Source organism: Hypomesus transpacificus, chromosome 18 (assembly GCF_021917145.1).
Source record: "Hypomesus transpacificus isolate Combined female chromosome 18, fHypTra1, whole genome shotgun sequence".
Lineage (NCBI taxonomy): Eukaryota > Metazoa > Chordata > Actinopteri > Osmeriformes > Osmeridae > Hypomesus > Hypomesus transpacificus.
The window spans coordinates 5,389,133-5,416,314 of record NC_061077.1 but is presented as its reverse complement, the minus strand read 5'-3'; the positions used below and the strand labels follow the sequence as shown (position 1 = coordinate 5,416,314).

Here is a 27,182-nt window from a genome sequence, read left to right as displayed (position 1 = left end):
ATCCCATGGAAAAAAGGAGACAACTATAAAGGACCCAAAAGAAGGGACTTGAGCAGCCAGAACCTTTAGATATCGGGGATCCAGTTGGCTTGGTTAAAATTATAGTTAGTATAAGTTAATGAGGCACGGGGCAGAAAGAAAAAAGTATAACGTTTATTATTCAAGCAAAGACAAAAGCACTCAATAAAACTGACCAGTTCTTCGGGGAATTCTAGTATTCACATGTCCTGTACCAATAGTGACATGACACATATGAGAGTAAGGCAAGAGGATGACAATACACTAACACTCACATTGAAACTTTTTGGTGATTGAGGAATAATATACTCCATCTGCACCAGTAAAACAGAATTTAACAGAAATATCACTCAATGCCAAAAGCTGTCTTTTCAAGATATAAAATGTTAAGCAATGTTGCAGTCTTGGCCTCAATAGCAATACTCTTCCAATTAATCTCCACTCTATCTCCCAGTATAGCAGAAATGAACATACAGCCCACCTCAGATAAATACTGCAGATCACAATTACAATGCCAGTTAAGATTGAAAGCACTTTAACTTAAGGAGTTGATTCACATTCTCAAACAATTTCACATTTGTGTTTGAGAAAAGCTACATGTCTCAAAACTCATGAGAGAGTTATTTACAACTAAATACATTGGAATGCCACCAAAGTCAAATGGACGAACCATTTACCTGAACATGTGCACATATTTTGGAGGACGGAATAAATCAAAGGACGGATTAATTCAGTGGTGTTACTTGTCTCACAGTCAATATGCTTCATCTTTCTTTAACCAAAAATGATATTAACCTGATCAAAATAAACATATTGCTGAAAGCCATACAGGAGAAGTGGTTTGTTAAATTCCTGAGTTTATAGCAATTCCATTTCTGATTAACAATACAAATTTTCACTCATATTTTTAAGCAAACCTATACAATGTGCAAAGCAACCATACTATACGCAAATATAAATTAGAACAAACATGTCTCTCAAAACATATGGAGGCCACCCAATAATGTATAAAAAGCTAATATTGAAACCACAGTAGTAAAAATTCACCTTGTAAGATGCTTCACACACACACTGAACACACAAAACAACAAAATGGCCCGGTCAACTCCTCAAAGCCTCAAGCTCTAACACTAAAACTAACTGCAGTGCATTTGAAATAATCATTGAACATGTTGGATAGAATTCACAAGTAAATTCTTCAGACATTCTCCTCCAAGTTAGGCACTTATCCTGGAGTGCGGACTGTGGCTCAGAGCCAGGGGTAAATAATATGCTCTATCTGGAGTTGTAGTCTGGGGAGAAGAGGCGGAGTTTGGGACTACTCTTTGGGTCTGGGGTCATCTTGTGGTTAAAGGAATTAGAAATTGGAGAGGGGAAACCTGCATCAAAAGTCATAGGAACAAAACGAGTTAACAAAAACACTAGTACACTAGATCCATGAGTTCCACAAATCACAAAACAGCAGCAAACAAGTACCACCATTTGTACCTGAGTTGGGTGGCGTTCTCTGAATGAAGGCTGGGTGGTGTGCATGGTCTGTGGGTGAGAAGGCTGCGTGGCACACTGAGTACAAGAGAACAAACACACTGTCAGTGGGGGGGGACCAGGTTCAACTAAATAGAATCAGTAAACCAAAACTGAATGACTCACCAATAATGATGATGGCCGTGGCAGCCAGCAAGGTGAACAGAGTGAAGAACATCATCTGGTAGGAGTCAATGAAGTTCTTCAGGAAGTGGGTGCCCTCCAAGCTTCCACCTGGATCCACCGCTACAAGACAAGGATGGAGACGAGAACACCTGAGAGCTGAGGCACATGTCCATTCACACGTGTACATCTTCACCCTTCTAGCCAAGTTTTCACTGGCCAGAACAAAGACTTTAGTTACTAGCTGACAGTGTTATGAAATCCAAATGCCCTACATTCTCTGTAGCCCATTAACAGGTAATGGAATGATGGATGGTTATGGTAAATCTGCTGTTCAGCGAACGTCACGGCCCCATAGATGTCATTAATACACATCAACAGGTGACCTGGGAAGAAAATAAGTAACCCGGCACAATTGTTTGGCAGAATTTTTGTGCCATTAACCTGCTTTCTTATGTCAATGATGGATATCCTGTTACTAAGCTTTCCTAGATTTCAGGTTTTTCCAGACCCTATCATCTACCTCTTCTCACAATACACTGTGTGGTTTCTGAAGAGGCATAGCGCTGGGAGACATGGATGTCTGACCTTGACTAGCAGTGCTGGGGTCAGCCACATGGGCGAGGGTGACAGGGACGACGAGGGTCTGTCCAGAGGAGGGACTGCTGACTGAGATGGAAGTGGAGACTGCAGACTGGGACGCCACTGCCTGAACGCTGTATTTGATATGACTGGGGAAGTCCTGGGACACCTCCTTCTCCTGGACGGCGATGGACGGAGAACTGGACGTCACCTGACCATAAAGAGGAGTGTGAACTGAGGATTGACTCGGGACGGAATGAGGGAACTGTGTTGTCAGTGGAGCGTCGAGCAGAGACTGACCTTGAGGTTGGCCAGGACAGCGCTGGGGCCGAAGACGGTGAGCTCGGCTGAGGGGTGCAGGTTAGTGAGGAGCAGCTCTGTCTGGTCAGAGTAGAGGCCCGGCTCGATGGGCAGCCTGGCACTGACCTGCTCCCCGGAGAAGCCACTGTCCTCCACCCCGGCCCTCACCAGCAGGTTAGCCATGGACATGCTCAGCACCCGTGTCTGCTGGTCACTCATTGGTTGCAGGGTTATAGAACACGCATAGAGGCCTGGAGAGGAGAACAACAGAGAAAAACATGGAGAATTGTGTCTGAAACAAGTTTGATTGCAAAGTGGTTAATAGATTGATTGTCTTGCAGAAAGATTACTTGACTCGAAATCGTAGTGCCAGTTTCCCATTAGAATGGTAAAAAAGCATATCCAAAAATATTCAAAGAAAGAAAATTGATTTGAAACCGTTAAATTACAAACAATCTTCCGTTTGTGACAAGGCAAGGATTAATGTGCTTCGCCCCCTCCTTCCCCAGTCCTTCTACACAGCCATCCATCTCAGTATGGGGGAATAAGCTGGTAACCCCACCTCCCCCCGCCCCCCCCAACCCCCCTGTGGTGCACCTCAGAGATAGGCCAACGCAGGGCAGAAGCCCCAACTCCCAAACTCAATTAGGTCTCTGCCTCTATCAGTCAGGAGGAAACATTTTTTAATTCAATACATCACCCAGACATCTTTTATAGCCCATGCTAAATTCATTTCATGAGCCTTGCTGGTATTGATTATTCCCTCGTAAACAGTATTTCCTCACCCGGGTTATGTAGTGTGCACACAACTTGCTAGCTCCTTAGCCTGCTCTCACTTGGTCCATGTTAAATACATCTAAAGGATGGTTAAAGGTGGGAACGCGGTGGGAAAGTGTAAGTCCAGCCAGAGAAGAACAAGAGGCACAGGGAACTGAGGACTCGTTCAGTCAGACATCGTTTATGTTTAGTGCCTCTCCCTCTTCTGTTTTATATCCAGTCAGGGAAGTCATGATGTCACGACCACCTCCTGCTGTTTCCGGAGCACCACGGTACCTACCAGCGCTGGGGTCGAAGCTGGTGTGCGCGAGGAAGACGTTGTGGGCAGAGAAGTCGACGGCGTCGCTGCTGAAGCTCAGGTGGCAGCTGACCGAGGTCTCTGGGCGGAGCTTAGCAAGAGAGTTTGTCTGGGCGGATGAACAAGAACCTGCCAGGGACAAAAGCATAGTATTCAAGCATGCACATTCTAAAAGCAGTCGAAATTCAAGTAGGTGGATGAAAATGAAACCGGAAATCTCAATATGAAGATTCAGTTAAGGGTGAAAGAATGGTGAGATGAGACCAGATCTTGATAAGGAGGGATGAGAAGGGAAGGTTTACCTATGAGGTGTGTTCCTCTCTCCCTGGTGGTGAGCAGGACCCTGGTCTCCTTGCCGCTCCTCACTGGCACAGCTTGAGCCAGAACTGCAGTCCTGGTGGCTGGCTCCACGACAACCTGCAGGACACACACAGCAAGGTCCAAACTACTTCAACCAGGACTTCTGATGTCTGCACAGATGTCCTCCCCCAGTTGTGTGTTCCTAGCTCACGCACACCCACAAATGTTAACTGAAATATGTGATTGTGGACATTCACTTTAGAGTCAAGTATGGTTCAACAACAGTATCTGTTTAGTCTCCATTAGAGCCAATCGGTGGGTTGATCCTGTGATGGTGTGTTTTACTGATCCAGATAGCATCTAATCATCGCAGCCTCATTCACTCAGCACTAAGTGGAAAGATTCCCGCGTAAGTAAAGACAAAATCCTGGCAGACAGAAAGAGGAGTGGCCGAAGCTGGCTGCCTGGTGGAAACACTGTAGAGCAGGCAGAGCTGCTGGCTGCCTGGTGGAAACACTGTAGAGCAGGCAGAGCTGCTGGCTGCCTGGTGGAAACACTGTAGAGCAGGCAGAGCTGCTGGCTGCCTGGTGGAAACACTGTAGAGCAGGCAGAGCTGCTGGCTGCCTGGTGGAAACACTGTAGAGCAGGCAGAGCTGCTGACTGCCTGGTGGAAACACTGTAGTGCAGGCAGAGCTGCTGGCTGCCTGGTGGAAACACTGTAGAGCAGGCAGAGCTGCTGGCTGCCTGGTGGAAACACTGTAGAGCAGGCAGAGCTGCTGGCTGCCTGGTGGAAACACTGTAGTGCAGGCAGAGCTGCTGGCTGCCTGGTGGAAACACTGTAGTGCAGGCAGAGCTGCTGGCTGCCTGGTGGAAACACTGTAGTGCAGGCAGAGCTGCTGGCTGATTCTTAGTCTCCATCTCTAGGAGAGAAGCAGAGCTAATTAATCCTAGGTCTGCTCCATCTCAGAGGAGGATCTCCACAGCAGGAGCTGCGAGGCAGGGAGGGAGGAGTCACACACATTACACAGTCAGGATCCACTACTGATGAGGGGAGAAATCTGATGATGGAGACGGAGATGTACTGTATAATGCTTCTTGGACTGATAGCTAGATACCCGCGTAAGGGGATCTGGATCACATCCAACGCTCCTGTGATGGAAGGGAATGTAACCTCTGGATAATAATGATGACTCTGGCATTTACTGTCCCTCTTTCCTGGAACAGTCGTCACTAGTATGATAAGTCAAGGTAATGGAGTGGGTGCTGCAGCTCCAGGGATTCTGTTACCTCTCTGTATGTCCTCAGCTGGCCAGGGAGCTCATAGTAGACCGTAACAGTGCCAGCGTTTCGGGCCACCGCCGCACCTGTTTGAGGGTCCACCTGCAGCACGCCATTGGCTGAGGAGCTCCAGGTACCTGGCATACCTGTGGGGAGATGACATCTGATTGGGTGATCTCTCCCCACTTCACTAGGGAGGGTCTCCTAGCCTCTTGCTTCCTCACACACTTCAGGTGTTCCAACTGGCCCAGCTCCTTCCCTAGCCTCTCTTACCGTCTGGGCTGAGGACGTGGGCGCTGAAGCAGACCACGTCTCCCACCACCAGGCTGTGGGCGTCTGCAGGGTGGATGACATGCTCCACGGGCAGCGCCAAGTAGTCGGCCACGCCTGCCTGCTCCCGGTCCCACACAGCCAGTAGGGTGAGGCCCACGTTGAGCGTGCGCACATTGAGAGTGTTGTTGCCTGGGCCCCGGCCCACCTGCACCAGGTCGTCTCTGCAGGGGAGAGGGAGACGGGGTTAGGCAGGGTCGTCTCTGCAGGGGAGAGGGAGACGGGGTTAGGCAGGGTCGTCTCTGCAGGGGAGAGGGAGACGGGGTTAGGCAGGGTCGTCTCTGCAGGGGAGAGGGAGACGGGGTTAGGCAGGGTCGTCTCTGCAGGGGAGAGGGAGACGGGGTTAGGCAGGGTCGTCTCTGCAGGGGAGAGGGAGACGGGGTTAGGCAGGGTCGTCTCTGCAGGGGAGAGGGAGACGGGGTTAGGCAGGGTCGTCTCTGCAGGGGAGAGGGAGACGGGGTTAGGCAGGGTCGTCTCTGCTCCTCTGTTTAAAGACGCCTCGGGGACAAGCGTTATTTCATCCGAGGTCAAATGCATCGATATTTGCAACAGTGCATTTCTCTTTTCTGTTCTTATTAGTGAAACAGACAACCCTCTGGACAGGCCCTGGAAGGCCCCATGGCCCTCACCATCTGTACCGGGCTGTCCCTCTCTGGAGAGGCCCTGGAAGGCCCCATGGCCCTCAGCATCTGTACTGGGCTGTCCCTCTCTGGAGAGGCCCTGGAAGGCCCCATGGCCCTCACCATCTGTACCGGGCTGTCCCTCTCTGGAGAGGCCCTGGAAGGCCCCATGGCCCTCACCATCTGTACCGGGCTGTCCCTCTCTGGAGAGGCCCTGGAAGGCCCCATGGCCCTCACCATCTGTACCGGGCTGTCCCTCTCTGGAGAGGCCCTGGAAGGCCCCATGGCCCTCACCATCTGTACCGGGCTGTCCCTCTCTGGAGAGGCCCTGGAAGGCCCCATGGCCCTCAGCATCTGTACCGGGCTGTCCCTCTCTGGAGAGGCCCTGGAAGGCCCCATGGCCCTCACCATCTGTACCGGGCTGTCCCTCTCTGGAGAGGCCCTGGAAGGCCCCATGGCCCTCACCATCTGTACCGGGCTGTCCCTCTCTGGAGAGGCCCTGGAAGGCCCCATGGCCCTCACCATCTGTACCGGGCTGTCCCTCTCTGGAGAGGCCCTGGAAGGCCCCATGGCCCTCACCATCTGTACCGGGCTGTCCCTCTCTGGAGAGGCCCTGGAAGGCCCCATGGCCCTCACCATCTGTACCAGGCTGTCCCTCTCTGGACACGTCTCTTGTAAAATTGTCTGTCAGCACCTTGAGAACTAAGTAATAGAATCAATTTATTGTGCTGGCAAATGAGGGAGTCGCTGGTTGACAGTGCAGTAATGCCTCCCTGCTCCACTCTCTCCCATTAATTTGGTTCATTCAGGTGGAAACAGCTCTGTCTGAAGCGGGGAGGAAGGAACAGCCTAGTAAATTACTGTGAAGCTGAAGCCATCCTGGCTGCCTTTAAACCCAACTGTGAACTCACCTACTATAGCAGCCCTTATGCATTGAGATGTACAGTATAGACAATGGACAACAGTCAATTTTTATTGGCAAGTATGGTCTTGTATAGGGATTAGGGAAGCAGCTCCTGTCTTTGCATAACCCCATGTCAGATACATATCTCACATAGGTCAATATCATAAAAAAATATACCACAGTGCATTCTAAGGAAATTCTAAAATCAATGCCAGGCATGAAATCCCTATTTGCAATGTTTGCTTAGCTGTGTGGTCTAGACAGTGATTAGATAAATGCATTCTGGGAGACCTTAGTGCTAAATTCAATCTTCCCTTCCCACTGGCGAAAGCAGAGTTGGAGTGTTGTCATTCCTTGTCGGTGAGAGTTTGAGAGTGAGGACGATATGAGCTCCGACAGGGCTGAGAGGGTTGCACTAACAGAGCACTCAGGGAAGCCTAGCTACTCCATTTACAGCCAGCCACGACAGGATAATGGCCCCACAGCCTGGGACTGGACAGCCACTGAAAACTGCTTAACGACCCAAGAGCACACACTCTGCCCCTCTGCCCATCAACGTGTCCAGCCAAGTCTAGCGCATTTCCTTTTTAACTTTAGACTTCAGACAATGAAGATTCCTAACTGCCTGGTATTTCTGACTCCATAGTGCTCTGAGGGGCGGTGTTTACCTGTTGGTGGCGTATGTCAGGATGGAGTTGGAGCTGTGGAGGAGCTCTCCGGTGTTGGCATGGAAGTGGACAGTGAAGGTGAGCAGCAGGCCCAGGGGGATGGCTGACAGGGTCTCCTTGGAGGGCGTGTGGAGAGCTGGGCTGGTGCTGAAACGCAGGTATGTCACGGGAACCACCTGGGAACAGCAACAAGGTGGTGATCAATCACTATCAAGGGGACACGTCATCTTAAGGGGCCGGGTAATGGATAAGCAATAGCGCTGTGGCTCTGAATCGATCGGAATTAGTGTGGTTAATGATGGCTTTTTTATTGTCCGTTCATTACACGTCACCAACCAATACAGCCTGTGAAAATAGTGGCTCCCCAATCTGTAAAAAAATTAAATAAATAAACTAAGAGCCAAGCTGTACCTTGACAGCGAGGATGAGGGTTTGATTGACACCAAAGGTCTCCTGTGAGTTGACGAGGAGGGAGGAGGAGCCAGTGAGCGAGCTGGAGGACAGCAGCCCCTTGTCATCCACCTGGGCGATGACAGCCTGGTCAGGACAGTCCAGCACGCGGTACGACAGCGCGCCCACACCGTCTCTGAGCAGCACACAGAGGACAAACATTCCTCTGGGTTCATATCAACGTCAAGGTTGGAAAAGCGAGTTTCCATCACACCGAGCCCCTTTTGTTTGTGTCGCACTCAAACTTTCAGAGTCTTCAGTAAACATGACAAGGAGGGTCCATGCTGTGTGGAGACCTCTTCAGGTACCTGTTAGTTTGGAGTTTGAGCACAGAGTTGGGAGCCATCAGAATCTCTTTGGCCTCCACTTCAGGATTAAGCATGTGCAGCTTGTCATAAACCTTGATCAAAGTGAGGAGATGAAAAGCCAATTATTAAGAGGTTTTAATCGTGCTTTGATGTTTGGGTTTTCAGGACATGACATAGACTAATGCAGTTTGAAGCCGGATACATTCAGCTCATCAAGTGACAAACAGAGGCCCTCATCATCATATAAAGTCCACCAAAAGAGGAAAAAGCCCCACAATACTTTAATGCTAAGCGTCAGTGCTTTTCTGCCAATCTGCTGTGAACAGTTTGCATGCTGGCTTGTTTACTTCCTGTAGTTTATAGGACAGCAAGCAAGGGGACATGAGGACAAGTACCGGTCCATAAACATAGAACCGTAAACCACCAGGAGCATTGTCAGATATTTCACTGGCAGTGACAACCACAAATACATATACACACACACACACACACAGACACAGACACACACACAGCAGTACTGGTTTGACCTGGGGGAGTGCTAGGCTAGCTTGCTCGCTCGCTGGAGGAGCTGGAGGTCCTGTACTGCAGCTACCTGGATCTGGAGCTCATCAGAGAGCTCCTGGAGGTTCCCCTCCAGCTGGCCTGCCGAGGGTTGCGAGGCTCTCAGCACCACCTTCAGGCCCGTCCGGCCCTCTTTACTCCTCCCAGTCACGCTCATGGCAAAGTTATGCTCTGACTGCAGCTGCACACCAGCCTGTTGAGAGGTATTAAAGTGTGAGCACAAAAGCAAAACAGTGGATACTGGGCAGATGCCTAGTCCCCTCTGCTGGAGGTGTAAGATATTTGCTTTGCCCTAAATCAGTCAATCTGATAAAAAAAAAAGGATTGAGGCAGGAGCTAAAAATAGGGAAAGCTTATCAGCATAATCTATAATTGTAAGCCGGCACACGATAGGATATTTTTCCTCAGAGGGAATGGGGGAGGGCACGGCCAGCAGGCAACTTCCTACCTCGGCATGTCGTGATTGGAGCTCCAGGATGTCTCTCTTGGTGGTGGACCAATGGAAGGTGAGGCCAGGTATGGCATTACCAAAAGACAAGGGGGTCTGGCTGCTAGTGAGGCCCATCACATACACAGGCATCTGGCCCAAGAGACAGACAAGGTCAACTCACAGTCAGGTTTCACCAGTAACATCCCAAATGTCTTTTTCACTGTTCAGTAAACAGAAAGTTACCTGGGTGCCAGTCTTCATTCTTGTGATGGGGGCTCGGATCCGAATACCCCTCAACTGCACGATTTCCACTTCCACTTCATCCTGTTTAATTCAACACACAACACAACCGTCTGTCAGTCGGAATAACAAACCTATTCATCATAATACACCTGGGGACGGCCTAAGGGTACTTTACCTGAGAAACAACTACCAGCTTGCCAGTCTCTGCATCTATCGCCTGCACCAGTCCAGTCACAGTAACATTACCAATGGCAATGCCCCTAACGTGACCAATCCCATTAACGGATGCGATCTCCTCATTGGCCATGGAGAAGAGAATGTTGGACTGAGGCTGGGGACCACCCTCAGAAGTGATCTACAAAATGGAGGCACAGAGCGAATGAGCGAGATAGAGGATGATGCGGAACAAATATGGCAGACTATCAGTTTCACATGACTGCTCCGAAGGACAATGACAGTTCATTCATTAACTCCTGTCAATGTGGGGTCTAGGAGCATTCGAAAACAGTTATTCTCAGGGTGTTTAATAATAAACACTATGGAGTTTGACATTACATTTAAATCATATTCAATGTATGTATGTTATCTTAGAGTATGGGAAGGGCTTTTTAAAAGACAATGAGACAGTGTTGAATATGACCATGTGGCTTTTCTAATCATCCTCCCAGGAGGAGAGTCAGTTCAGATCAGAATCAGTAGCGTGGCAGACTTTTCCACAGAACTACATCATGCTGACACTAATATCAATACCTGCATCATGGCTCCTATTATCAAGGTCATTTTCCTGGGGAGGAGCTTGAAAGGTGGGAACACCTGAGAAGGAATAACAAAAGTCGTAAAAAAAATGTAGCATCTGAAACATTGACAAATCTTTATTGTTTGAGTGTTATACAAGTTCCCACCTCTATTTGCTGAGGAGCAGAAGGAATTTTTCTTCCATTTTTGTCAACTAAAACAGCAGACACGGTGGTCTGACCAATGGAAAAGCCTTTGACCAGGAAGATGGCCGTGTCTTTCTCCGAAGGCTCAGATAGCGCTCTAAGAAAAACAATAAGTCAATCATTCAATCTAAGCTACTGGAACTAGTGTATGGTTGTTCCACCACTGAAAACTTACTGCAGAGAGACTATGGAAGACGCTGCCTTGAGTTTCAGGTTCATGAAGCGAAAGTATTTGGCCAGGAAGGGCTTCTTGTTGTCATTCAGGACTCGGACATGTGCTTTCACTGATTTGCCAATCTCCACCTAAGACATGAAATATTGTTACTTTAACTGAACAGACCACAGCTCCTGGGTCGTTTTCAGAACAACAGTGTGACTCAGCGTTCAGTGCAGATCTTAGCCTGTCAGGAGAGGAATGTGAGGCAGATAACAGAGACTCCACACCCAGGCCAAGGCTAAGGGAAGGATCTAGAAAGGGATGAAGGAATAGTTATATGGGAGATGAGGGTCTGGCCACTGACCTTGTCCACCACTCTCACATAAACCTCCAGGATATCAGAGACCTGGACTGTGGCCATGGCAGGGGCTGGGAACGCCAGACACAGGTCATGAATCAGAACCTGGACGACTCCTGCCTGGACTGGAACCACCTGGAAACACACACAGGATTACTCTCCGAATTTTCCAAGACATGACGTAACATTGTTGTCATGTCAGATACTATATTCTTTTGTTGGATTCTGGCATTGCTTTGATACTGTGAGTGATTCTGTGTATTGTTCACCTCTGCAGTACTGTGGCTCTGCTGGAATATGATGTCTGCTATTCCTCCAACACTGGCATTGACAAAGAAATACCCAGAACCGTCTCTGAGGGACAGGTCCGCCTGCCAGACAAACCAGGTGTCAACAGTGATTATAGTAGAGAAGATAATAGCAAGGGAGCAAAATCAGTCGAAAATGAAACACATCAATGTTGACGTGCAGTTTTTTCCACGTCGTGGAAACGCATCTTGTAATATTTCAAAAGGCCCGTAAAGCACTCCAGGCATCAAAGTGGACCCTTAACCCCGGTCACACTTCTTAATCCTTTTAGACAGGTCACTAGCTGCAATTTATGTCCAACACCTTCATCTTGCAGGATTAACCAACATGGCTCCAAGAAAGGGTTAGATGTGTTTACACGGGGCAACCAGGATATCCTAAGATGTTACTGTACGTGTTATGGGATGGGATGAAACAGGCATTGTGCTGTCACTGGATGAGACAGTGTTCAGACAGTGTCTGAGGGGGGAGGCCAGTCGAGACATGGGGAGCAGGTCTTACCCGCACGTCTGGGTGGTTGTAGATACTGACGGCCTCAGGACTGACTGTCACATCCTCCACCAGCAGGAGATCCAGCGTGGCCGACACCGGGGTCAAAGGGTCATACTGATAGGAGCCGGATGAGATAAAGCAGACCGGTAACCATGGTTACACACAAATACTGCATGGACTTTGCGGCAACAGGAGAAGGTTGCCCTATTTAGGTGTTCTGTAGAAGTAAAGGTTTCAACTGAAGGAGTAAAAAGTCATGTACTGTAGGAAACATGTCAGCCGCCAAATAAAATAATCTGATAGTTCTCCTTTCTGTGAACCGTCTTTCTGTGATCATTTGTGGAGCTGCTATGGCAACACTGATGTTTATATGAGGTAGGAACAATGCTTCTTTTCTTGTGGTTACTGACTCATTAACAACAGCAGGTTCCTATCTGTCACTCACAGAGGAAGTCAAAAGTCACACTGCCAAAACGGCTCTCAAAATGGATTCCAACGTCACCACACTTACCCGACTGGTGACCCTAGCAGCCTCCAAGTGAGGGACCTGGTACCCCACAGCTGTCACTGTGATGGCAGCGGAGCCCGACTGGTGGTGGACCAGGATTGTCTGACGCCCTGTCACACACGAGGAGAGTTCAGGACATGAAGGTGAGCCTCAGGCTCCAGACACCTGGCAGGGCTGCAGCAGCAGCAGCATGTGCCAGCAACATCCGACTCCTACCGTGGAGCTTCTTCTGTTTGTTCCCGTCCTCAAACTGCTGCAGCTCCATGGGCATGGACGTTTCAATACTGGCCAGGGCCTCTTTGCTGGACTCCCAGACCATGCTCAGAGAGCTGAAGTTATCAAACTTTCTCCCTTGCTGGTCAAAGGCAGCTAAGTCCAGCACAGGGTTTCGGTAATTGGAGACAGGCACCTGAGAAAATAGCATGATGTGAGGTTATCCAGTGGAGTGGATTACAGGTGTAGAATCCTGATTAACTCGGGTGAATTTGTCAAGCCGATGAGGCGTCCACCACCCACCACTTGTTTGTTCTGCTGCAGCAGTGGGCAAGTGAGGTCAAGCTGGGGACTGCTGTACACAGGGACCAGGGTGAGGCGAGAGGGAGGGCCACACACAAACTTGACCACCGCCGTCTCCGTCGCAGGGTAGGGATTGGTCAGGCTGGGATGGTTCCCGACCGTCACTGTCAAGACCTGTAAACACACGTTACTGACACTCACATCCCTGTAGTGCTGGCCGTGCACGGCTTCCTGCTCCGGGTGAGCCGGGCTGGTGGTGTACCTGTTCTCCCAGGGCCCTGCAGGTGGCTCGGACCCCATGACGGGCAAAGCTGCGGGAGGACGGCCCGGTCACCTCCAGGCTCACACTGTTCTCCTCCTCAGCCTTCACGTTCTGGAAGAACTTGGAGGGTTCTAGGACCCAGGGCTTTGGGCCTCCCTCGAGGAGCATGTCTTTAGAGGAGGCCAGAGTCACCAGGGCCTCTGACGCAGGGTCAACAGTCTGTCAAGGACAGTAGACAAAGCAGGTTAGACCACAGCAGAGCAGCGGAGAAGTTAGAAAACTTTTAGATCCCAAAAGAAACCTTCCTGAGGTGTTTTTGGAAACAACCAGCACCCAAGTCTGTACTTGGGTCTCAAGCACTATGGAGATGCAGTCATGAGGAAGGCATGACAAAATGATGCATGCCTTCAGATCAAAAGCCCCCTCCATAACGCCTGCTTTACATAAATTCTACATTCCAGCCGAAGAGCTGACATCAATTCCATTAGAGCTGTGCTGGAGCTGCACCAGGCAGAGAGAAAACAAATCAGTGTATCGAGTGCATGAGGGCATAATTAAAATGCACACAACACTGAGGAAACCCAGGAGAGTGGAATTTAACACTAGCTGATCATTGCACTTCTGCACTGATTGCAATGAGCAAAGGTGCGTGTATATCTGCGAAGGAATGTAGGTGTGTATGCGCGTGTGTGTGTGAGGGTCGCTGATTAAGGGGGAAAGGCTAATTGCTGTGCTAAAGATAGGTGGGAGTGTGGCAGAAGATCGTTATAAAGATTTCAGATGCCACCACAACAGACAAGTATAAAATAACAGCCTTATCAGGAGTTGGTCAAATCTGCAAAATAATGTGGACAAGCGGAAACAGTGTGTATACTGGTAACTGTGTTCTAGTGAAACTGTAGGGCAGTGGTTCTCTAGGGGTCCCAGAACCAGAGCCAGGGGGGTCCTCAAAATAATTTGCCATCAATTGTGCTGCATCTTTGAAAAGTGAAAAAATATGTAATAATCAACAGACGGGGAACATTTGCACCAATAGAACAAGCATATTGTGTCAGTTTAAGAGCACAAAAGGTATGCTGAATGGGTGTTATTATTATGGGGGGGGGGGGGGGTCCTTGGAAAATGTTCTCCCCTGTAAGGGGTCCCTGGCCCCAAAAGGTTTGATAACTCCTGCTGTAGGGGGTCAGGTAGAGACCCTGTCCAGGATGGACCAGGTAGAGACCCTGTCCAGGGTGGACCAGGTAGAGACCCTGTCCAGGGTGGACCAGGTAGAGACCCTGTCTAGGATGGACCAGGTTGAGACCCTGTCCAGGATGGACCAGGTAGAGACCCTGTCCAGGGTGGACCAGGTAGAGACCTTGTCCAGGGTGGACCAGGTAGAGACCCTGTCCAGGGTCGACCAGGTAGAGACCCTGTCTAGGATGGACCAGGTAGAGACCCTGTCCAGGATGGCCCAGTACTTACTATGAGAGGCAGGTAGGCAGCAATGGTGATCTTGGCACTGAGGTGGATGTTTCCATGGGTGTAGCTGACTGTCAGGGTGGTGTATCCAGGGGCCAGGGCCTTGGCCCTCACCCCACTACAGTGCTCCTGTCCTGGAGCCAGAGGCCCTGAAAACACACACGCACGCACGCACACACACACCACAGTCAGACCTACGCAGTCAATTAAATCCCATAAAACCGTCTACCCCAGTCCTAGTCCATAAGTGTGAGTGTCTACAGTTATAGGCATCTCCAGCCCCAAATGGACACCGAGCAGACAGCAGCAGTCCCATGGTATAAGTCCCAGACCAGTCATCACATTTATTACAAGGAATTATAGAATGCAAAACTGCATATCTTGTGACCAAAAGCACTCTTTTGGTCACAGCAGAGGAATAAAAATGGTCTTTGCAACCCGAATATGACATAAACCACATAAAAGGTTGTGCCCCTGTGACAAGCCTTAGAGGAGCACACCCAAGCAATTCATCTACGGCCCCAATGCCTCAATTTAAGCCCCTAGCCCCGAGCCCCAAGCACCCAGCCCAAAGCTTCCAACTCCCAGCTGCCAGCCCCTCCAGCATTCAGCCTCACCCTCCAGCAGCTGGAACACTCCCTGGTTCTCCTCTACCACCTGCAGGTCAAAGTGGGAGCAGTCACTCAGCATGACCCTCTCCCCATCCATCTGGTCCCCCTGGCTCCTCTCTGCTAGGAGACCAAAGATCCTCAGAGGCAGCTCCAGCACCAAGCCCACCCTGGCCTCCACTGGGCAGGGGGAGAAGTCCATCCCCACCGGCTCCACCACATACACCTGGAGGGAAACAGGACCACAGGGGCACAACGACTCAACTAATGAGCACATACAGTACCAGGATACATGCCTAGAGTTCAGGATTTATGAATTCACAGACACGCGGACGGTGTCATTATTCTGTGTCGAGTTGTTTTGAGAACAGTGGGGTTTTACAGACACCGGGGCTGATCTGTGGTCTAGTGGCCTGGCTGACCGGTCCCCTTCAGCAGCTCACCTTCATGTGTCCATAGTGCAGCGGGTTGCGTACATCGTGGGCATTCACAACGCTCACGCCAATGTCACGGACGGTTTTCATCACTCCTTTCACAGTCACCGTGGCGACGGCCATGTTGGAGGAGGCCCAGCTGAAGTTCCCACTGCCTCCGGATGCCTGGAGCAACACAGCCAGAGTCAATATTGACTCTGGAGCACACAGAGGGAGATCTAGACCTGGTGCCCTGACTCACATACCAAACACATCCCATTCAGAACATGGGCATTATCTTCCACTATCTCCCTGATACAACCATACAAATGGTCAAGCAGTATAACCCTTTCACCTATCACAGTCATCACACTATAGTCACATGCTGTGCAGGTGATGTATTGTGTGCTTCTTCTGAAAGACAAATAGAAGATGCATTCGATGTGCAGGGCAGAGACAGCCTGTCAATCAGCCACCAGGGTCAAATACCTTGATTGTGTACTGGTAGGCTCCGACCTTGGGCTGCCATGGAAACGTTAGAATGCTGGGACTGAGCACTATGGGATTGTAGATCTCTACCTCCTGCTTGTTGGAAGCGGGGTTGGGGAATGTGTGGACCCCTCCATTCTAAAACAGAACAAGTCTCATTAAGACACAGGAAATTATGTTTATTTTCTTATTTTACATTTAAATGGAAATGTTGGGTTAGTACAAACCCACAAGGACTAATTCAGGGTTGTAATATCACTTACTTGGTCCACCACAGATCTGAGTGCAGCATCAATGAGTGTTTGTCCATTTTTTAGAGTCTTGACACGGTGGTATGATCCATTCACAGAAGATTCCAGAATCTCAAAGTGCTCTCCTGGGAATGCAGCATCTATCCTCATATTCTGTGCAAAACATATTTGAGAGAAAGATAAGGGTTTGGGGTGGAATTGTTTTTCTCCAAAAACAATTATAATGTATTGGTGGGGAAACAGACAACTCAACTAAAACGTATTTACTTATTTATTGTTTCTGTGAATCTTCTCAGTCTGATGCTAATTTGGCCTCCATGATAATATGCTTTTCCAGCATAAACTGTGTATAAGCATGATTTGCCAGTCACAACTTCAACTAACAATCCGACCCCTTAAGAAAAATTCAATCTTACATCCGATATGTAGATTTTGTTGCTGGACTTGTCAAACACTTCAAGAAGGACCTCATACACACGCCCTGTCTCAAGGACCCAGCTCTCTCCAGGATAGATTTTGAAACCTGAACAAATGGTAAATCAAGACAGAGTGAAAACAAGCTGTGCAGATCAGTAGGAGAACATTGACATAGAACAATGAAATCCCAGAAGCATGTAGGTTAAATAACCATTACATAACAAAACAATGTAGAAATACCCAAGTATCCTGTTCCACAACATAGAGCGTACTGTTGGGCAAGCGAGACACCCCCTGCATACGAATGCCTTGGAGATGGTTATTAAGGAATATAAACTTAGATATACAAATACTGACATTTTATTACACTTCTTTTAGTGTCCCAGTTTGCGCGGTAGGTGTCAAGTGCACAACACCAGTTAGAGGTTTCATGTTAACCAGAGTGCTTAGCCCGCCTGGCCTACACCAGTGTGCCAAGTCTCATTATATTCATTACATTTTCTGTGTCTGCTCCACCAAGCACCCTCTCTTCAATCTACAGTTTGCATCACACGCAAAGAGAACTACACTAACCATACATGTCATACAGCAGCACTGCACTACAGAAGGGGGAGGGGGAGCAGTTACGCTCGTCATTCAACACCTGACACAAATTAGTCTCAGTGACAAACTAATCAGGATCAGCTGAGGTGTGTGCGGTCTGAAGGATACTCTTGTGGTCCAGCACCACGTGGATGTGTCCTTGCTGCAGGGCGCTGACAGAGGAGCTGCTCTGGTCCAGGCTAGCCACAGGCAGGTCAGGGTTCCCATCAGGCCCAGTCATACTGTTCTGGAGCTGGAGCTTATACTGCTCACAGGGCATCGCCAACTCTGAAACATGACAGCAGTCAAACCTCAAAATCGCTGTGAGTTCAAGTATAATACATGCGCGCCATTATGAGTTCATCAAGTAACCTGATAGTCGACGATATAGCAGGATACCAATGGTATAGAGAGCTACCTGTGATCTTGCCCTGTCTGATCTTCTGAACCTTGTACTGGATGGAGGTGCCAGCCAGCAGGTAGACATCATGAGCAGGGCTCAGCAAGATGTTCTCCAGAATCAGCAGTCGCACTTCCGCTGCACCCACATCCTGTGGCAGGCACACCATGGTTAAACATGCACATACACAAAGAGAAGTACTTCAATAGGAGACATTTTACATTGTGAATAAATGCTTTTGATAAGTACAGATATTTTCAAACATGCCATCATAATATTGTTCAATATTATAATTTACTGAGTAAATTCAGTATTAATCCTTAGTCATCGAAATGAAAGTGCCTTTAATTCTCCATCAGGATGACATAATCACAGAGTGGGCACCTCCACACTGATCTGAGAGCAGACAGCTAGACGGGCTGACATCATAGACATGGCAGAGTAGAAACATCTATCTCAGTATTTATAGCTCTCCATGTCCCTGGAGCTTTGATACCTCACACATGTGATGGGAGAGAATACTATTTCAGTGTAGCTTAGATCCCAGTTCTCTGATGCCTCTCACACATCTAAGAATAGACCACCAGGACCACGCACCATCTGATTCTGTCCTGTGCATAGCAGGGTTTTACACTTCATATTAGTGCAACAGCAGGGGACAGACTTAACGGAAGCCTACCTTGTAAAGAGACTCCTGGATTTTTGCCTTAAGCTTTGAGTGTCCCGTTTTCAGCCCAGACACCAAGATGATATCTCCCTGTTTTCCAATTCTCTCCATTTCAGAGATGTAACCAGGGGGTGTGTACGTTGATTCAGAGAATTTAAGCACCCTTGGGAAGAAAACCAATTGGACAAGATATTAAATTCTGAGAACGTTTATGGATGTGTCATCACATTAAGTTACCAACTGTTTTTATTGGGAGGCTTTTGTAGAGCTAACATAATTGTTACTACACAACCAATCCATAAAAAGTATATGACATGAGACGAAGATAAGACAGTATTCGATATGCACCTTAATGAGTTGTAGGAGTCTGAGAATCCTTCCACATCAGCATCTTTCACTATGCTCCAATCAAACACCAGACTTGCAAGAGTGCTGAATGTGTTGCCTGCACAAAAATAACAGATGGATGAATACATTGGAAAAATGAACACTCTAATATTATAATTAATATAGATATACGGATAACAGATTGAACAGTATTACAGGATGGTATTGTAGGGCTTAGGTCACTGGGGGTGACGACATTCCGAGCATACTGGTTTCACAAGTTTTTAGCTGCAGCTGAAAAACTAAGCCAATAATCCTTTTTCACTTTGGAATGTGTTTCTTTTGTTGCAGCAGTCTGACAAATCTAAAATATCCACAGAGGCCAACAACAACAGGCTAGCCTTGAGGCTGTCATCAGAAAGACTCAGGTTGTGGCTGCAGCTCATTGAGCAGACTGTCTCCTCTCCTAATGGAACTAGTGGAACAGAACAAACAGACATTTAAATGCTGCCTCGGGGCAGGAGGCCTGCCTTGGGCTTACAGCAATCATTACTGATATAACGGTCCTTACTACAGCTAGGAAACACCACTGAAGAGCCTATGCCAATCACTCAATACAATAGAGTGGATTTAATAGTGCATACCAGACCAGTAAACACTGACAAGTACTGTATATAAAGTAAATCCCTGTAAAATGTCTCATGAGCAGTGGCATTGTCAAAATCGTAAGTGATGCTACAGTGTGTGTAGGCTGCAGGTGATGCTACTGACCCTCCGAGTCCAGAGCGTTGATCTTCAGTTCAAGTGGCGAGTCTTCCAGGTGAAGCTCTCTGGTTGTGGACACAATCTGAATCTCACTGATGATGTCTACTATGGCATCACAGCGCAGCACCTGCCCTGTCACTGGACACAAGAGAATAGAACACAGGTCAGTCACACAGAGCTAGTAAGACAGGTATCATAAACCCCCACAGGTTATATTATACAGCAGTGTAATTGGTTGGTCAACATGGTTGGACACAAGTATATTTACAACCTCTAACTACTTGTTGGCCAGTGGCTATACTTCATGACAAGCAAATATAAATACAGTGAACAATTGTTCTCCAAATGTTAGGGGAGACACAAGACAAGTCAGTGTACAAAATGAGAATCAGATTACCCTCTCTGTCATACAACATTTCAAATATTAAATAGCAACACGCAAGGTCAATACTAGACTAAACAATATGAAGAAAAAACTATCCTTAAAGTCTAAATGTCATGGTACTATGCATAAAATGCCTTTTCATAATAGGACATAAGAGACAAAATATAACAAAATAAGCATGAAGGCATAACTAAAAACTCTGTAACGCTGCTCAGGCTAGCTGTCTGAAAGCAGATACAGCACATACCAACATCCTCAGCCAGGATGATGCTAGTGAGTCTGGATGGTTGGGTGGAGAGGGCCTGGACAACAGCTCTCTGGGAACAGTGTCTGCTGCTGTCTGCATTCAGAGTCTGGATACTGGCCACTTCTGGTCTTGTGGAGGACCTTGAGTTATAAAATATAAAACAAAAAATGTTTCGCCATGAGCCATGCCATAGGAATATATAGTACTATATTATACTGTCAAGAGAAGAGAGAACTACAGTATAGGCCTACCTTAGATTAACAGATAAACGTAATTTATTTGACCTCAGGAATGTTGTTAAAAACACCCTTCCATATGTGAACAAGAAAGGGTTGTCCAATTACTGTTATGTTTAAGGTCACCTTTCCACATGACGCTGGAGGGGAACATACTAGAGTAGACAATAAATGAACATGTGCTTCAGGGCAAGTTTACAGAGTCATACAGGGTCAGAAACGTCTCCCATGTGACAGGAAACGGGTTCTTGTGGCATGCTGATGGCTAATGTTCACGTCCATCCAATTTAGGATTGAAAATGTTCGTGGAAGTTCATCAAGACAACAAAAATAAGGCGTTTGCAACAACAGCACTGTATGTGCGTCCCTACATGACCTTGGAAATATGATATCCGAGACGTTCAGAAGCACAGTTTAGCCTGCATTTCCTGTCGGATAATGTAAAGCAGAACTTGCCACTGAAAATGTGCACTTACCATCTGTAGCAGCCGTCAGTCGCCTCCAATGTGAAGTTAATTCTAGTACTTCGAGCTAATGGTAATAACACTTTGGGAATATTTAATTTTGAGGCATCAGTGGTATAAATAATTGATAGCAATATCCCTAATACTGATAGTCTAAGAGTTGCCATGTCAAAAGGTCTGAAATGACTTCAACGATAGTTGAGGGTTGAACTACAATCAAGATTTAAGAGAAAAAGAATTATCGAGTTTTGCTGTTATAGTAGCTCCAGCCCATCACCAAACAACATGGCTAACCATCATGTATAGCCGTAAGGCAATATAACACTAATCAAACACTGTTACAGTAGCCGTTTACTAAAGTAAATACTCAGGCCATTGATACATAGTTTAAATTTATGACAGTCACGCAAAGCGGTAGCGGCATGCTTAAACAATGTCGCGTGCAACTGAAATCGAAAGCTCTCTCTGAAGCTCTCTCTGAAGCCCTCTAGTCAAAAAACTGTACATAAAACGTTACATTCAAATGCCCAGTATATGAAATACGAGATAAATTCAGTAAAATAAAAATAATTCACTAGATTTAAGAAATACCCGCCATTGGAAATTATTTTGAGTTGCAGGCATGCATGCTGGGAGTAAAGTAAACGTAAAATCTGACTTGATGACGCTGTATCTTAAAGAAGCAGTCTTGTCTTTTTGCTTAGAAGTTCGAACTCTGCCTTCTCGGAACAGCTCTGAGAACGTTGGCTTGCAGAACTGTTACATGTGGGTTCAAATGTATTCATACATTTTTTGCAAGTTTTAAATGCATTGCTTTTCAACATTCATTTATTTAAGAAATGATTTGACTGACTTTTTGACTGAAGTGTTTTAGGAAATGCTAAACCGATCTTTGATGAGAGTACTCAACTGATCAACACCATAGATGCATTTGGCCTGTTTTAAGATTGTTAGGGAACAACTTCTTACCCCTAGGTGTCACTCACGCAGTTACACAGTTAAGTGGCCTTTCCCTCATAGAGTAAAATATTCAACTTTGAACAATGAAAGATGTCTCACTACTTGTATGTGCCTTCTTCTTGAAAATAGATAGTTCTCATATTTTACTCATCTTGGATAGACAAAACTACTTATTAATTACTCATTAATACTGAGAAAATATGTTTCTAATCACCGAGTTTCATGCAGTATTAACAATGAGTTTGTTTACTTTCAATATCATCATCATCATGTGCTTAAAACCCTCATGCACATTTTGTGCAGATGGAGAGAAAATAATGATCTCCTATACTGAAATAGTTGCCAAACGTTTTACAACTTAGATCATCAGAAGTGTTTATTTTAAGATCAGATACCATCACAGACCATCACTATCCATTTAATGGCAGAGGAGAAGGAACAGTTCACAAGACAACCATTACCCTCAAACATGGCAGAGAACTAAGTTGGAAATAATGACACCATCTTTGGCAAATAAATGTAGTGAAAACGGACATGCCGTGAAAGGTAAATCAACCTCAATGTCTTGAAAATGTGAAATCATTTGTTGACATAGAAGCTTCTCAATTTGTAAACTAATACACCTTTGGACTGGTACCAGATTTTTAATCACCGAATTCAGATCACTTGGGATCCACTGATGTGTCTTGATGTTCTTTGTTTCTGTTAGAACACTGATCAGTCCTGATCATGTTTCTCGTTTAATGGACACTTTTGGGTTTATAGCTTGATTACCAGGCACTGATTTGGAAACATGTTTTTAGTGTGCCAGAAGTGACAAATTATACTAGTCAGTGAACATTGCCAATGAGATCACATCACTGCCTGTTGATCTGAGTGGCGCTATGCTCCAGCATGACTATTCAGAATGGCAACTCTCCAGCTCAGTACAGTTAAGTACACGTTGCTGTAATTTCCCATCACTTAATATGCCTTTATCAAGCACCTTAGTAGCTTGAAGAACATTGTTTCAAAATGACTATTATTCCTCCGGAAATATTTGGCAGATTATTTATGTCTGCAAGAGGACAGTACTAGTCAAGGGTAGTTGGACTTTCTTCAATTAGACTAGAGTTACAGTAAGGGGAGACCTGTTGGGACGTTACAATTAGGTTGGATTCAGATGAAACAGTTGATGTGTCGGCAGTGCAGGTAGGAGGTTTACAGCAGCTGATGTAATGTCTCAGCAAGAGGAAAACAATCCCTGACAGTCCCGCTCAGGGTCTGTGAGCAGGTCCCGTGGGTACTGACCCTCACGTCTAGACAAGAGTCAAACTGGCCTTATGAAAACGCAGTGGGCTTGTACTGTTGAATTGTTTTTTTGCCTTGGAGAGACTTGTTCAAAGCAAAGCTGCCAGGTTCAAGTTTTCTTCTTTCTTCTGTAAGTCTTTGGCTGGGACTTGACAATTTCTTTTAAACTTACTGACAGCAATGATTTGTGTGTGTCTTGGCACTGGATAATGCAATAACATCTACAGATATTTTTTATATATTTATAAATATGTTTTTCCATATTCCAATATTACAACGAGTTAGGACAATAACTTTGAACAACATGCCCTCATCTCTTTATCTAGGCTGCATAAAAGTTTACTTCCTGGTTTTAACAACAAAAAAACATGGTTTGTCATGGTTTGATGATAGCATAAAATAATTTGGGGAACCACAGCTTTAGGGTCATTTTAGTGTGTGGCACAGTAAAGAGTGATGTAGGCAGTAATAATAAAAGGTTTTACAATGAAGTGAAATTAGTCCTGGCCTCAGGGAGGTATCCTGTGTTCCAAAAAGAATACAAAGAAAACAATAGTCTGAATAATGTGCACTACGTTACTGCTAGACTGCTTCTCAATAGTCTCAGATTGGATAATATATTCTGAGTAAAAATTTAAATCTGTATCTCTATTTCCTTCCAATCTCACAATTCAACATGTATCTGGTTCCAACATGTATCTGGAGTTTTCAAGGTGTTTGCAAGTTCTTAACTCCATGCTTTGAATTCCCTTGCTATTGCCATGGAGGAGGCATTAAGTGGAAAGAGCTGAAAAGCTTTGTATTTGCAACTCCATGCACTCATACCCATGGATAATAGTGGCATAATCACAAAAACGCTCACAAAAACACTCACAAAAACGCTTCCATGTGTTCCCACTCATGTATTCTTACTTCCTTTCATTCAAAACCCAGGGGATTTACTTTGACATTAGCATTGATAAAATTAGGGAGGGAATGTGGGTACTTGACTAAAATGTCCATTAAATTAGCTTCACATACATGAGGAAAATGGTAGCAAGTAGTAAGTACTCGATTGTTTGTTTGATTAATAAAATACATATTTAATTATTTACAGTATATAATATATTAATAATCAATTATACATAATAATGTATGCTCATTTATATAAATTGAAGCAGAACAACAACAAAAATAATACCAAAGTGCTTGTATGTCTTTCCAGATATTTTGTCCAGACAAAATAGTATGTAATTGGCAGAGTTCAAAGATCTCAAAACATTAGGGAAACCTTTAACCTCCCTGTAGAGCCTGAAATCTCTTTACAAGACACAGGTGGGTCCTCACTTTCTTTAGAAACACCTTTAATTTCCCTAGGTGTACCCCCTGCAGAGCTTCCAGGCTCTGTCTTCACTGGGGCGCATTAAAGACTTCCTCTACTCACTTCATCACTGACCTACACTACAGAGCTGATAGGAAACACATTTGGTCTGCAAGAGACATGGGCTTTTAGATGCAAGAGATTGCAACACTTATGGACCAATGCACATCTAGCACTTCTCATAATTTGTCTGCTAGGAATTAATGGTTTCATAAGAGTGTTTTCCTACATTGTGGCATATTCTATGTGTTGGCTGAGCATCTGTCTGAGAGTCACAAGAAAGCAAAGAAAGTATAGGATCTCAATCTCAAAGCCTTGTAGCATTAGTCATGAAGGGAGCTGATTGTGGCAATAGACAACACTTTAAAGCAGTGCCATGTGACTTAAGTAGATAGAAGACACAGCTGGGGGAAACACTGTCCACCTGTTCAAACAGAGCTGGGAGGTAAGGACATTGTCACGCAATGAACAGACAACATTAACACCTGCTGGATTTAGGCCCCCGATAGACAATGATGTCACAGTCAATGACGTCTAATTGGATGAAAAGAATGTAGTACTAAATCTAGAGGACAGCCCTGGAAATCATGGGGAGAATTACTTCATACTGCTCACAATACATGAAAAAGGCATATTATTAGCATTATTTCATGAAGCTCTTTAAATGGTGGTGAGTGCTGGAGAGTGGCCAGATATATCTGAGAAATTGGTCCCATTAGGTGGATTATCCAGAGGCAGGACAGCGGGTGGTGGGCTGGGTGAATTAGTATTGGTAGAAGTCACCATTCAAACATGCATGAATGAGAAATAACAATAGAACAGGACGCAATTACCTTTCCCAAACCAGCTTGTGTCAGATCACGTTACCCTGCGCTAAGAGGCTTTACCGCAGTGAGCTTGTCTGGTTCTAACCCAGTGGGTCAACTACTGTGGAGCAGGCCTCTCTGGTCACAGCCTGCTACATGATTACGTCTTCCAGGAGCCAAGGTGTCCAAGGTTGTGCACTCTATAAAACACAGGAAGCTGCATATGAGTGTTTGGTGGTTATTGAGGATACGAGAAATGTATTTATCCATTTGTTTTGTACTTTCCTATACTGTATTGACTGACCTGAGAATGAATAATTGCCAGTCTGGATGGTGGTCCAAGATAAAGTTTTTCTGGGATGCATGTCAATGCTATAACTAGTTAAACTTCCTTACATTCATTACCAAGTTGGTGGGTGGTCTTGTTTTCTGTATTATATAATCTGTATCAAATGTCTCAGAGCACAAACTTTAAAACGTAATTTTCTTCCCTGGTGTGCTTTTACATTTGTGCATTCTGAGGGTCAACAGCTTATGGGTGTTGGTTGTAATTGTGGCCGGGGCTCAATGTGGAGCAGAGTGACCCCAGGCTCCCCTGGGTGTTAGCGAGCCCCACAGCCAGTTAGCGTATGTCATTAAAATGACCAGAGACAGGTTTGGCTGCCAGGCACAGCTCAGGCTGAGATCACATTTGAGCATGCAGTCAAATTCTGGACTGGAAAAATCAATGGCGTTGTCCCCTGTGCAGTCCCTGTTACAGTATGAAGCTGGAGGGACAACAGAGCATGTGGACATTCTCAGAGGATAACTGCCCAAGACAACACAGATGTTTGTAGTGTGCTGACGGGCCGGCAATGCATTACCCAATTTTATGTTGTCACTGATAAATGCGATTCTTGGAGCCAACCACATATTTCTCACAAAAATTTGAAAATCAGGTCGAGTTTGTTTTAAAAACATGTTCAAGCAGTCCAGAAGCGTGATATCCCCATATTGTTTTGTTTGTTTCACCATGGATTTACATTTACATTTAGTCATTTGGCAGACGCTCTTATCCAGAGCGACTTACAGTAAGTACAGGGACATTCCCCCCGAGGCAAGTAGGGTGAAGTGCCTTGCCCAAGGACACAACATCATGTGGCGCGGCGGGGAATCGATCCGGCGACCTTCTGATTACTAGCCTGACTCCCTCACCGCTCAGCCATCTGACTCCCGAGCCATCTGGATGCTAGCCTACTCAAGACTTAAAAGTAACTCCAGGGACACTGACTCATCCATGTCATTGATTTGCTAAGGACTGTTTCTGAAACAATGTAACCAATGGCCTTACAACCCCTTGTTCCTGTCAGATCAATCTATCCTTTTCAGTGAGGAGGCTTTTGTCTCAATCTGTTTTCATGCTGCCCGGCATGACCCCTCAGATAAAATAGTCTTCTCTGAGGTTAGTTCAGAGGTCAGGTCACATCACAGGATCAAGCTTCCTCAGATCGGACTGAGTAAGACATATCTCAGGAGGATAAATAAATGCATTGAACTGTTAAAAACTGATAATAAAATAGCCCACATTGTGACACTGTGACAAGTCAAGTCATCATGTGATGTAGTCCCTCACAGTATGCATTAAAATCAGATTTTAGAGTGAGATTGTTGTCTAAAGTGCTGTATTGCTGCATCAGTGAACAGTTAACCGTATTAACCGTAGACACAAGGGATCATTCAATAAATGAAAGTAGTCTAAATCCCACACAGCTTCAAAAAGCTTGCGATGAACCGATGTAGACTAAATGTAGGAAGTAT

The 27,182-nt window shown here is 46.1% G+C and overlaps 1 protein-coding gene across 1 annotated transcript; it reads right to left on the bottom strand.

Moving 5' to 3' along the window:
* Positions 1-133: 133 nt before the first annotated feature.
* Positions 134-21,608, bottom strand: nup210 (nucleoporin 210). Its single transcript, XM_047040070.1, is given in 41 exon segments — positions 134-1,397; positions 1,507-1,581; positions 1,669-1,788; positions 2,254-2,458; positions 2,548-2,798; positions 3,605-3,751; positions 3,925-4,039; positions 5,210-5,346; positions 5,474-5,694; positions 7,723-7,898; positions 8,134-8,308; positions 8,481-8,572; positions 9,073-9,234; positions 9,490-9,621; positions 9,715-9,795; positions 9,890-10,069; positions 10,465-10,527; positions 10,617-10,752; positions 10,831-10,958; positions 11,177-11,305; positions 11,440-11,541; positions 11,981-12,085; positions 12,483-12,589; positions 12,696-12,888; positions 12,996-13,169; positions 13,258-13,476; positions 14,722-14,867; positions 15,336-15,552; positions 15,770-15,925; positions 16,229-16,366; positions 16,492-16,632; positions 16,896-17,002; positions 17,137-17,148; positions 17,151-17,204; positions 17,608-17,766; positions 17,897-18,029; positions 18,558-18,708; positions 18,894-18,990; positions 19,644-19,775; positions 20,270-20,409; positions 20,982-21,608. Coding segments are annotated over 41 exon segments (5,667 nt in total). The 5' UTR covers positions 21,137-21,608; the 3' UTR covers positions 134-1,293.
* Between the last annotated feature and the right edge of the window lie 5,574 nt (positions 21,609-27,182).